Here is a 13,142-nt window from a genome sequence, read left to right on the forward strand (position 1 = left end):
AGACAGTGTTACGTAGTATAGAAGCAAACCCAATAGAAAATTACGATCATTTTTGGCGGATCGGACCAGAAAAATGTGAGCGTTAAGGGGTGAAGCGTGTACATCGAATGTTTCACGAGTTGCAACGGGTCCCTGACTGTTATTATCCTGAAAAGTGGTGTTAAAATCGACGAGGGGGTGGCATGTTGAGTCGTTTCTCGCAAGTGTCGACTATCTATCAAAGAAATGATGAAGCTATCGACTCACCATGGGGTGGCGTGTGCTGAGTCGGACTGTGCTGATGATGATTCGCGGTGACGGCGGTGCCCGGAAGTACGTGCTGCGCGTGTGCAGCCGGATGCACGTTGACGCCGGCCGGCGAGGCCGGAAGCTGTCCCGGCTGATGTACCTGATGATGGGGTACGTGGTGCGCGGGGTGGGGGTGGGGCGGCGGCAGGAAGGCAGCCGCGACGGCCGCCTGCGCGTTCAGGTAGGCCATCCGCGAGGCCGTGAGGTTGCCCAGATTCCCAAGATTCCCCAGATTGCCCAGATGGTTCGTCAGGCTGGGCATGTAGTCCCATAGCTTGTGATGAGGCGCCGTTGGCGCGTACGAGACCGCCGAGACGCCGGCCGGCGGCGACGCTTGAGGCGAACCGCGATCGGTTCCGCTTCCGTTTCCGGCCCCGTTCAGGCCCAGCAGCTCCTGGATCGCGAACGGCGATCGCTGCGGCATCTTCGTTTTATTTATCGACGATTACGCGTGCTTAAAACGACATCCTCCGGCGAATCCTCGTTAGTGACTTCCTTTTTGTCTCTCGAAACCTCCTCTCTAGCTTTCAGAATATTCTCTACCGACGCATTCAGAGAGAACAGGATTCTGAGTGTATCGTTGCCCTTCGATGGAGAACTTCTTACCGATTCTATCGAAGGTTCGAGCGGTTGTGTCTCGAGATCGCGCCTCGACTCTTAGGAACTTTTGTCGCCATGCTGTCGCTGGGAAACCTCGAGCGATCCTGATTCGTTGGGCCGTCGGTGAAATCGTTTCGATGCACGAATATGTTCTGATGGTAGGGAATACGACGAATAAGAGAGAATCGAGTGGTCGTGTCGCGGCTAGGCCTTGGCGTGACGTGTGCTCGGCGTCCGACGGTTTGCAGCGAGCGTCCGCATCGCCTCCAATATTTCTGTCAATGCGATTTACGGTATAGGCCCGCCACGAAATCGTTAATTGCCAACGATTCGACCGCGCGAAAAGTTCTACCGAATATTCGACGCGACGGTGGTCGAAAATCAGACTGCTGGACCCCGACGGCGGTCCTAAGTGTTTTCATAGATCTCCATCATAGGAAATATCTCGAAAAGGAATTACGTGGTGCGTCGAGTATTAAGTGGGAGCTTACTGTGTGGTGTTTTCGACTTATCTTCGTTGTAAGGAGAGAAATACGTGGTCCGTTGAGCGAATGAACTCCAGGCTGCGTTTGGCGTGCGACGGCAAACTCGAGCGGCGACTCGCGAAACAAACCAGGCTCCTGTTCTTCTAGAAATCGAATATCCCGTGTTCCGTCTCGCACTTTAACACATCTATTGTCTACCAACTACGCGTCTAACGTCACACTATCGCCCTGTCTCTTCGTTGAATGGTTGATTTTCGTTGTGATCAGGTACAGAATTCCCGGGCGTTCTGTCGACGGAGTTACTCGGCCATCGCGGCTCCCCTCGAACTCGTTCAGAAACAATTCGAACCTTATCTTCGTTCCGGGGTTCTATTCAGGGCCTCCGATAGCACGTGACGTGGGCTCGTTCACCGAACAAAACACCTTGGACCTCAGCGATGAGCACGGAGGTTCCTAGAACCGTTTCCTTTCATTCTCGAGGGATTGAATTACAAGGACAACGGAGTCTTCCTCGTCCCCAAACCAGCTGGAAGACCCTTTCTCGCAGATCACGAAACAACGTCCATCGGCTGACCAGAGGCTGAGCGTGCTAGCGATCATTCCTTTATCACTGCTGACTCCCGTGTTCGCGTTCCCACGTCGATCCTCGACACTTTAAAAACTCCTTTTCCTCTGTCGGTTGGCGTTCGTGTCGCGGGCTCCTTCGGGAGCGGACTCGCCGAGGACGTGATCGCGGTTAAATCGAAATTCGGAGCGGTACTGAGAGCGGACACCGCGATCGAACGCGGCCAAGACGGTGCTCCGTAACGAAAAGTGTCAGAAGGGAGCAGCGTGTGGCTGCTCTCTCTCGGGGTAGTGTGTCCCGGTACGGTGACGTGTGCGTCCGTCCGTCTGTCGTCGTGGCGCAACCGCGTCGTCGTCGCGGCGATGGGCAACTGAGCTGTCGAGCAGCACGGGGTTGCTCGACTGCGCGACGACCAACGAAGAAGGGAAACCCCCGGGGGCGGCTGTGCGCCGCACACGCACCCACACACACGATCGCGCCCCGTCGCGGAGGGTGGCGTTTACCAGACCCACACACACCCTCTCCGCGTCCCCTTCCCGCGATACCCCCTCCCCTAAAACCATCTGGATAACCCCCTACCCCTGCGTCACCGCCCGCCGCCCTTTCTGCACGATGCATGCACGCAACCCCACTCTCTGCCCTTCTTTTCCGCACTCGTCGAACCCTCGCGACAAAGGCGCCTCCGCTACTTTGCGCGCCGACAGTGGCCGTCTCGCATCGCGGATTGGTCGGTTTTTTGAGACAGCCAGCCGGGTAGACATAGCCCTAGTTACCAGCTGGAAGGTGGGGTCTGACAACGTCGACGCCTCGACCGGCTACGCCTACGACAGACCGGTTTACCACGGGGAAAAGACCTCGTCTTCTAGAGCCGGATCCTCCGATGCACGAGATGGGACGCTGCACCGTGGGTGCGTGCGTCGTTCGGCGCGATACTCGAGAATTTTGATAACCGCTCCTCTTTCGAACCGTTCCTGCTCTGTTATCCGGTCCGCACGGACAGTTTCGTGCAATTTTCATGCAAATGCACCGGCTGGATTCGCAGAAAATGCCCCTTGGAACCTCGCAATCATCTTTTTCATATAACGCGATAGCTGTGCTCTAGTAGCTTTAATCCGAGGAGCGACGAAACATAATAGAAACGAAGATTCCGCTCGCGAGGGTTGGAATCTTTCGATTTTCCTTGTTAAAAATTTTGACATTGACAACAATCGTATGTCTATAAACAACAGTGATGTTTGCAGTCCAATGTGTGCTAAAAACGAACGCGTCGAGTCGCGTCTTTCGAAAAATGTGCATGGATGGCGCGACGGATGTTTTGAAGTAGTTTTCCCCAAGTTCGAGCGAACGGACCTTTCGCAGGAATTGTGGCGCAGTGAAACCGGCTTTCGCCCAGAACCTTTATTAACGCAGGGGGAGTGGTCTAGCCACGGGCCAATCAGAAAGCGCCACTTTCAACCCTCATTGGCCAGGACGTAAATCGATTTATCACTCAACCCGTCTGCGGCGGACAGGGGAAACACGCCCTTAAGGCCGTCCGGCTTAAGGTCGACTCTCCTCGGATGCCTCTCGCGACGCTCAACACCGCCAATTCCACTTGAGAAGGGTGGTGGCGGCGTCGGTGGCGTCGATGGTGGTGGCGGGCCCAGTGGCGGGGGTGACTCGGGCCGAACGAAGACGGAAAGGGTGTGGAAACTCCTGATCTCCGGCGGCGAGTCTCTCGACAGTGTCGGAGGGAATTTTTTCGAAAGACTCCCGAGCCCCGTGGTCGGATCCACGTTCGAAATTGAGCCAGTTTTCGAAAACGAGGCTTTTCCTTCGCCCCCCTGTCCCGTTCTCTGCCTATCCACCTATTCATCCACGCGGTTCCTTTATCCATTTTCGACACCGTATATCGCTTCGTTTCCACGATCCCTCTTCTTCGAATCCGTTGTCTTCTACGAGGATTCCCAATGGGGGACTTGAACCATCTTGGAGCACCAGGATGCCATAGGTAGCACGAGACGTCTCATTTTTCATTGCAGTTCCACGCTCCAATTTACTGCCCCCTTGTTTAGTTAAAACAAAATAATTTACTTAACGGGAAAGCTCGATCCTCATTTTTTGGATCACCTCCGGTAGATCGTAATATAATTAACTCTAGCGAATTTAGGTTTCGATTCCTTTAGCAGCGTTTATTGAATTAGGAGCTATAGAAGCTTACGTTGAACTTGATCGACGCAATGATATGAATACACGTTCTAATGTTAAAAGAATGCATTTTAATGCACCCGTCTGTGTCACAAATTTCAAAATAAATTGTTATACGATCAATGTTTGTAAATCTATCGTTTGGAACCCCATACATTTGTCAATAACTGACAATACAGAGCCAGTAAAAACAAGATATTTCTGCATCTTCTACTTCCTATGTTTCAAGTGCAATTGTGCATATCGAATCTATATTTTTATATATTAAAATACTTTCATTATTACAGAGACGTTTCCCGGAGCTCTTGATAGTGGTTTCGAGTTTAGGCCTGATTTCGGCCCGACAAGGTTCGCTCGAGGAAAAAGTCTCCCGCGTATCGGACATTGGCCACTAACTCGATCCGAATAAATTTATTGGCACAGGGACGGCGAAAGGAACTGGGATTAAATATGTAAAGTGGAAAAATTCGGAACGCAAAGCAAAGTCGAAATTAAGAACCGAAGCTCGCTCGACGATTTTTCTCCGGAAAAGGAACTGTCTCGTGCATTTATCATTCGCATTTCCAGATGAAAAGCGCCACGATACGTGTACGTTTACGCCTCTCCAACATTTGCCAGCAATAACTCCAAAGAAGCATAATACCGAAGCTGAGATAGTCCTTTTATCGGCAAAAAACTCGCGCACCTTTTCGCCGAAGAAGAAAAAGTAGAGAGAGGGAGGCGGGAGGTTTTGTGCTTCGAGCTTTGTTTCGGTAAAATATCTCGGAATCCCCGCATTCATCTTCTCGGCTAAGGAAAAGTGTAAGGCAGCTCCTTCGTTTCCGACTATCTCTTGTTTGCTACTCGCATCAAGAAATTATTGTACGTTTCCAGGCGTGCTACTTCGCGGAACAAACATCGATCCAATATGTAAAATAATATCATTTTCAGATTACCGTTCGTTTACTTACATCAACGGTACATCAATAGGTTTCAATTTTCCCTAAAACTCTCAAACACTGTAATAATATATTGTTGAATAAACTCTGTATGTAAATTTCTCGTTCGATACAGAGTTACTTCCAGGAAAATTTTGTTGGACCTCTAGTTTGTACAGTACTTAAGTAACTCTTAAAATAATGGTTACCGCGTTCGTGTGGTAGTCAGAAAAATGTTCCAAGCACTTAAAAATGTAAAAAAGTACAATTCATTCCTGGACGGCTTTACGAGCTTTCTCTTAATAAAGAGACTCGGGAATTTATACAACAAAGGTAGTACATGCTATGTAGAAAGACGAAATATAGCTCAGGCACACGCCGACGAATATGCACTCGGTTTGGAAAAGAATAATTTACGACTGAGATCAACTTCTCGAGAGAGCTGCGTTCAAAATTTCTCGACACTATTGTTTTGTATTTCATTCTCTCTGTTATTATTAGTTTAAATTTATTTTAATTCTTTCGCAAAGATCTAAAACAATTTCGCCTGGGAAGAAGACACTGTACGAATCAATCTCGTACAAACACAGTTGCCAGAATCTTTGCAACCCGAAACAATTTGGTCCGAGAAGAGGAGATTTAAGTCGAAGCAGGCCAAAAGAAAGGTGAAAAATAGTGGTAAAAATCGCGTTTCCCGTACGCGAAATGGCACGGGCCGTAAAAACCCGATGGTTCCCTGAAAATGCAATTACTGGTGTCGTGCGGGGAATTGGCAAGGATTCGAAAAAGATGCTTCAGCTTCGAGAATCTCGGGCGCTGAGAGCGAGCAGACGAGAAAGAAACGGGGGGTCTGGAACGGCAACGATCTCGCGAGAGACCAGATTAAGTCCTCGCCAGCTTCTTAACTTAACGGATTATTGTACTTCAGTAAATTCAGAGCATTGTGCCTGGCCGCGGTCGTGTAAGGGCGCGCGTATCAGCCGCGTCACACCGTGTAAGCGCAAATATCTTCATCGGGTCGGATCGCTGCTCTCTGGAGGTTTAAGCCTCCTTCAGCAGGATTCCAGCCGTGGCGACCTGCCATGCTCGTGCTTTTTTGCAAACGCGTCGTGCATGATTTTTTCGACCCTCCGCAGCCGGGAACAGGGTCGCCATAATTTGCAATATTCGCAAGGCGCTCGGGGAACGCGATCAGCTTCCTCGCGAGGAGCTCGTGGATCGCGAGATTGCCGCTCGTTAATGCACGCGAACGCCAAAACTGATTCCGTCGAAAATTTTTTTCCCAACTCACGAAACCTACGGGCAGGATTTAATTGGAAATGCGTGGCTCTGATGCGTTTAATGAAGCGGGCGACGTTAAACGCATGGACGGTGTTTCGCGTGTGAACGTTTCATCTTCGACGCACGTGCACGCTAAAATCGCCATGGAGAAGAATTGCAGCGATTTATCGTACGGAAGAAAATAATTTCTGTTATTTCTGATGGAGGAAACTTGATTTGCAATCTGGAAAATTGCGTGGATGAGTGTAACTCTTCTGATCTATGAAAAGAAGATGACCGATGCTTACAGCTCGGTTTTAAAAAAGTAAATCTTTTGTTGCGTATAAACTTTTCTGATTGATTTTAGCACTGCAATGCAAAACTGTTTAATTCCAATTTTTCTATGAGAATCTGGATGTCAGTACTCGTGTATCAAACGTAGAAAAATGTGAAATAACTGGTAAAATTGCTCTCCGTTCTATTTTAAAATCCATGAAACGTTCTAAATGTAACACACTATGAGAGAGGGTTTTATGCTCGCGAAAATCAAAATATTTTTGCAACTAGTCGCGAAATCGTTCGGTGAGATTTAATTGGAAACGCGGGGTTCTGAGATGGTTAATGCAACGAGTGATGTTAACGTGTAAAGGGGGGATTCTCATTAGGAATGTTAGAAAAAGTTGATCATTATTAGATATTCCGTAAGTACGTATCCTTGAAATTATGTCCTGCGAATTTTGCACCGATCTACGGAAAATTATCGAAATGACAGTATTGTTAGTTTTATTTTCGCTAACTGTTAAAAGTTTTTATCTCCACGCAAGTTGGAATAATTTCTAAATCTTTAAGAAGAAAAACGATCGATCTTCAGGAAACGAAACCAAAGAAATATCGTGTCAACCACGCGTGGGTCGCAAATTGATTAAATTCCTTTTGTTATCGCGCTAACGAGCATTTATTTCGTGGCTAGCGCTATTTACAATTAGTCGATGCACTATGCAGGGATCCTAGTTCCGGATAACTAGACCTCAAACCACTCTCGTACCCGTGCGTGCATGTGTTCCGCGCGCGAACATGCTGCCTCAACTCACGCTCTGTTAATTTATCTAATTACAATAGTAGTCGAGATCATTTATCCTGTACGAGAGGAAATTTGAGACGAGCGCTGCCAGGAAATATGAAATTGGTTGCAATGCTCCAGGTAGCTGGAAATTCAACGATATTACCGTGTAACTACCGTCCGAAACCTCTCCTTTCGATGCTACATTTTCTAAAATAATTCGAGTCTCCCTTTTTCTACCACGAATCCGTACAATGCGTTTCAAAAATAAATTTGCATTGAGTAGAAAAAAATAGATATAAATATGCATAACATGGATAGAGTCTATGGTCTCTGTAGAAACTTCCAGTGGAAACGAAGACTGAATTTAGAAATTCTAATGAAAATATCTATGGTGTCTAGAGAAGTTGTTACGAAATCTAATTGTCGGTGAATGCGTTAAGAGGGGTAAGAAACGCCGTTGCAGCGATACGATTTACGGGTACGTCAGAGGAGATCAACGGAGCAACACGGCGTCCCAAAAATCGCATTCTCCGTCGTCGAAGAAGCAGGAAAGACTCAGCGGTGAGTCCGATCGATGCACAATGCTGGTAAATTAATTTCTCAGACCCGATTTCACCGAAGAGGCCCACTTCCGACGTCGATAAACTTGTGCCCTTCGCCCGTCCGCGTTCTCTGGCTGCAAACTCCGAACGAAAGGATCTCATTGCTCCGGCAATCCTCTTTTCGCGAACATTTTCGCCGAGTCCTGCAAAATTGTTAATCCGAAGCTTTTCCAATTACACGGCCCGTTCTCGTTCTCGTTCTCGGTCGCTCCTTCAACCGTGTCCCCCTCGTCACCAACCCCGTTTCCTTCTCTCTCTTTCTCTTTCGGCTCTTTGTAAGCGAAAATACTCAATTCGGACGTTAAATTCAATTACAGCATTCCTGATTAATCCTAAGTATCCTTTTCCGAAGGAAGAACGACTCTCCTATCGACTACTCCCTCCGCTAGCTTCTCCTTCGAACGAGCTGGATCTCTTTCGGCTTAACCCCGGTCCTTAAGTTGAATAACTGTTGCGAACGATATGACGCCATTAAAATCTGCTGATCCGGATCTTGCTGGCCCGCGATGGACGCTTGAACCTACACGATGGCCAGGATTACCATCGCTGGACACGAAATCTGCCGATCGCTTAGCCAGAAGACCGTTCTCGATTACCAATACCGAACGAATACCAACGAATATTTCATTACAACTTCAAGAAGATAGTGGTGTTTCGTTATTCCTATCGAATATTGGAATCGTCAGACGCGAACAATCTCTTGTAAAGGTACTCGAAATTTAAAAGAATCGCGGAGTTGGAACGAGCAAGTTTCACGTCGGACGAGCTTTTCGTAACCATTGTGCTACGTCTCCACGTGTTTATCAAACAATGACGAATTTCGAGTAGTCGTAACTTCTACGACGCCTCGCGATTAGTTCTCTTCCCGTTCGCGTCGCTTTGCACAACCGTGATGTAACGAAAACTCGATTGCCAGCTGCGGAATTTCGTCGCGATGATCTCGAGCCGACGAAAGTTAAATCAGCGACAAATCTGGCGAAACGAAGCTACCTTCGAGGTCTAAGTTCGATGGAGTACTTGTTATTTGGTATAGTCCCTAACGTCAGTGAAGTTATTCAACAATTAAAAGTTTTGAAGACAGGTCGTCTCACGAAGGAAAAGAACTTTCTTCCAAAGCATCGAAACGATTCTCTCTCGACAGATTTGAAATTTAAATAGAGAAATTGTTATGGAGCTCGAAATATCGCGACTTCGATACTAGATTTCCGCATCACCGAAATAACCAGTATTGAAAGGAGGACCATCGGTCCGCGAGAAAGCAATTAGACCACGGTAAAATGAAACGAGACGGACGGAAACTTCGTCGCACCGTGTCGTTAGTTGACTTCGTTTCCCGTTCGTCCGATTAACTGAAACATCAATTCGGCGAATTCTTTCTCTTCTTTGTTTCGCGCGTAATCAAGACTCGCGCTCGAATTGTTTCGAGAAGCTGCAAGGTAAACGTTGGAAGTAAATGAAACATCGAGTCAAGATGAAACTCCGAACGACGAGATTGCTGGATCGTTCGTGAATCGCGCAAGGATCTCGCAAAAAGTGTATCCGTTAATTCGCGTTTTCGACGCTCGAGCGAAATAACTATATTTCAGGGGCGATTATTTATTAACGGTTAACAGTGTTTCGTGGCGCGCGGGGCCGGGGAACGCGGACCACCCAGGGCTCGTCAGAAAGACGACAAGATAATTTCTGGCTCTCGAAAAAGTCAGCCAGTCATCGCCTCTAACTGGTAGTCCTTCTCTTAATCTTCGTTCCATGAGCTCTTGAGTATCCGCGGCCACTCGAGCTTCTCACAATGCTCTGGCCGGCGCCGTGGTATCTCATTCTATTTAGTTCTCTGGATAGATGCGTCGCATTAAATGTGTCTAAATGACGCGCGGAAGTGCATTCTTTTCTGGGGAGCGAGGAACAAGATGATCCGGGAAGAATACGTATCCGCTTGTCTGCAAGCTTCCAATTCTCCTGAATATCTGCTCAAAGTTTCTTGAATATTTCCATTCATGCAGAATTGGGATTTGCTACTGTCGTTCAACCTACATAATAACTTAATTTTGGGACTCGGGGTGCCAGTGACCCGTGTAAGAGACGACAGGAATTTTCTGTGTTTTAAAATTACATTCGCTTTTTAAGTAGACGAGAACTACATGACACAAGTTAATGAAAATCTGTCATCAGACTCTTCGATAGCTGAAATATTGGCGAAACGTCAAAATCACTTCCCCGCTCATGCTTGGAAGTCTCAAACAATGTCTGTAACATTCTGGGCCGTGACAGTTCAAAAAATTTCGTTTCACCAACCTTCGAGAACAGCAATCTTGGCACTGACATAACGTCGAGTTATTGCAATAGTTTTAAAGTTTATTGATTTCGATTTTTCTCGTTATGGAACCATCTCCAACAATCTTAACGTCGTTATTGTTGCGATTCAAAAATTTCTTCAACGCCAATCGACAGTTTCGTAAAATTTTCTTCGCTATTAAAAATCCTGATCATCGCAATCATTTAGATGAATATCACTAGACACGATTAGCAAGCTTCGAAGAGACCACGAACATGACCCGCGATCAGGCCTATCGTTTCGTAATGGCTATCTATCGATGGCGGGGCTCGGCGTCAAAAATCTAGTTCTTTTTCCCAAAATCTCTAGGGAATTTCAGGGTTCACGAGCCGAGAAACAGATGGCAGCATGAGTCTAGTCGGTAATTCTGAATGTGCTGCCGTCTGCGCGTCCGGAATCGAACTGAATTCTGGTCAATACTTTTTCCATCTTTCATGGGGAAAATAATATTCCCCGATGTCCTCGGGAGCAGGCTCTCCATTTTGCGCACTCCTGTCTGCACTCGTCGCGAATCCGGCGTCGCGACGCCGCTGCACGGGGCTTCGCAATATCAGTAAAATTACAGACACACCTTTTGTACCTTGAAACACTCGTAGGACACGTTCCCCTATCGTTTACGCGAACGAAGATCTTGATCGCGACCCTTCGGTGGCTCGGCGAATGAATACCTTATTTAACTCCATTTATTTCTACGTGCATGAATTTGTTTATGTTAAATACAAGAAAGAGTAAAAGAATGGCGGGGAGACTATATTATGCATAAAGGTACGAGGGAGAAATATACACGGGAAGAAAGTTACAAGTTGTGTATCAGAGATCAGGGAGCGATTACTTCATTACACGAAGATACAGTGATTATTATTCTTTTCTTTCCGTAAAGGAATGTAATTCAGAGTAGTTTCACGACTCTTTTATTGTTGTACGACTACAAGTAGTCTGCTAATGTTGAGGAATCATCTATAAAAAGGAAACACACAATCTATATTGTAAAAATATAAATTATCCGAACTGGTGATTAACAGATTGTCTGATTTTGTGAACGCTGCTTTTGTGGAGTGTACGATAGAAGTTTTTCGTGAAAGATATTGTAGTTCTTTAAATTTTCAGCGTGTATAGCATAAGAACAAGGTACGCTTTGGAACATCGACCATTCGAGGGACGAGACTCTTGTAAAAGCGTAAAAAGGCATAACTCGTTGATCATTGTCGACGCCTCTCCCTGTCACATCGATCATCCGTCACGTTCGCCCGGAATCATCGAGTTATTATAAACACTTTAGCGCACGCTTTTTCGCGAAAATGAATATAAAATTGCTTTAATAGCTCGCTTTTAACAGTTATACGTCGAGATGACCGTGCGCCGAATTTGTTCGTGATTTAAAATATGATTTACCGGGCGGAATACGCTCTGTTAAGTGGAAAAGTACCGAGAATGATTGAAAAGGTGTTCGATGGACTCCAGTTTTCCTTCGCTCGAGATCGTTTCGAGCTGTACTGAACGGAATTGTTAATTTCGAATTGATTGAAGAGGCGTATACAGAATGTATACTAGTTTCTAAACGCTACGTAAAATTTTACTAAACACAAAATGAACAGAGGTCGATTCTTTCAGAGTAACCAGCAATTTTCTATTTTAATAATGCCCATAAGGCATCCATACGAATCTATTTACGATAGGAAAACAGAGGATTATCTTATCCTGTTGCTACAATGTACAAGTGTTTGACTCATTAATCGGAGAATATCAATCACTACTTTGGAAAATAATTGGAACCAAGCGAAATAGTATCTCGAGTACAAAATAGACAGTTTAAACTAAAAAATACGTACGTGGTTGTTTTAAACGTGTAAGGAAATTGCAGAAAAAATTTAAATTACTAGTCGGACCGAGGCAGTCTCTGGACAACGCAAAAATGGGGGTTTCCTCGCCTATTAAGAAACCGTCGTTCCTCGAGGCGCAATAAAACCAGCTCCGCGTCCACCCCCGCGCTCAAAGTTCGTTCCAGGTCGCGGGCGCGCAGTTTTCCTTCCATTTTTCGCTAGAAAAACACGCCTTGGTGCGAAATCGAAGCGAGTTAATCCTTTGATCGCCGAAGCAGGCTCGCGAAGGCTCGCTCGTGGATAGAATCGGTCCGTTAACGCGCCCCCGGGGCTGAATATTCTGGACTTTTATCAAAGTTTGAGGAGATCGCGCTCGCGCGGCTGCCCTTAATGGTGAACCGGATACGCCTTCAAAAGGAATTACGTAATACGACTTTTTCGACGGGTTGATCGCGAGGTAACGCGACCGACGACTACGCCGACGAAAGGAGAGAGCGAGCCCTCGTTAAATATTAAACTTTAAGGATCGCTTTTCCACGGAGGACGGAGCTTCGTCGACTTAGCACACCGACACACGGATAACCGGAGGACACAGAGAGGCGTTCGTGCACGAAGAGGACAGGGAGGTGCACGCGTACAGCCGCGTTAACGCCTCCGCGGCCGCGCGCCGTCTTTCCTTCCAGTTCCTCTCGTAACGACATCGCGCGATCCTTCGAAACGAGACATTTGAGAGATTATGCCAATCCGGCGTGTAAACCACCCCGGGAGGAAATACTTACGAGTTTCCGTAGCGCCCCGTTGTCCTTTTTTCACCCCTGACCAACCCCTCGAAGCCTCCTCCTCGACTTCTCGAACTCGTGAAAGAGAAATTAACGCGTCGAGGGTGTGTCCCGTGGTTTCGCGACGTTTTATCGAGACGCGACGGGGATTTTCGGTCGTCGTGACATTGGCCGATCCTTCGCTTTGTTACTTGTTGCGGAGCACTGCGGGATCCAGCGTGGAATGATTAGAATGGACGATTCT

At 47.0% G+C, this 13,142-nt stretch overlaps 1 protein-coding gene across 3 annotated transcripts in view; it reads right to left on the reverse strand.

Annotated features, from left to right (window-relative positions):
• The window catches only part of LOC143341910 (uncharacterized), a 61,052-nt gene extending 58,652 nt beyond the window's left edge, over positions 1-2,400 (reverse strand). The window contains exon 1 of one of the 3 annotated variants that reach the window (XM_076765310.1): positions 247-2,400. In XM_076765310.1, coding sequence (XP_076621425.1) covers positions 247-712 — 466 coding nt within the window. In that variant the 5' untranslated portion in view covers positions 713-2,400. The remainder of the gene's footprint in view (positions 1-246) is intronic. The other 2 variants (XM_076765309.1, XM_076765311.1) reach the window with 2 other exon arrangements.
• Positions 2,401-13,142: the final 10,742 nt, after the last annotated feature.

Source organism: Colletes latitarsis, chromosome 5 (genome assembly GCF_051014445.1).
Source record: "Colletes latitarsis isolate SP2378_abdomen chromosome 5, iyColLati1, whole genome shotgun sequence".
NCBI lineage: Eukaryota > Metazoa > Arthropoda > Insecta > Hymenoptera > Colletidae > Colletes > Colletes latitarsis.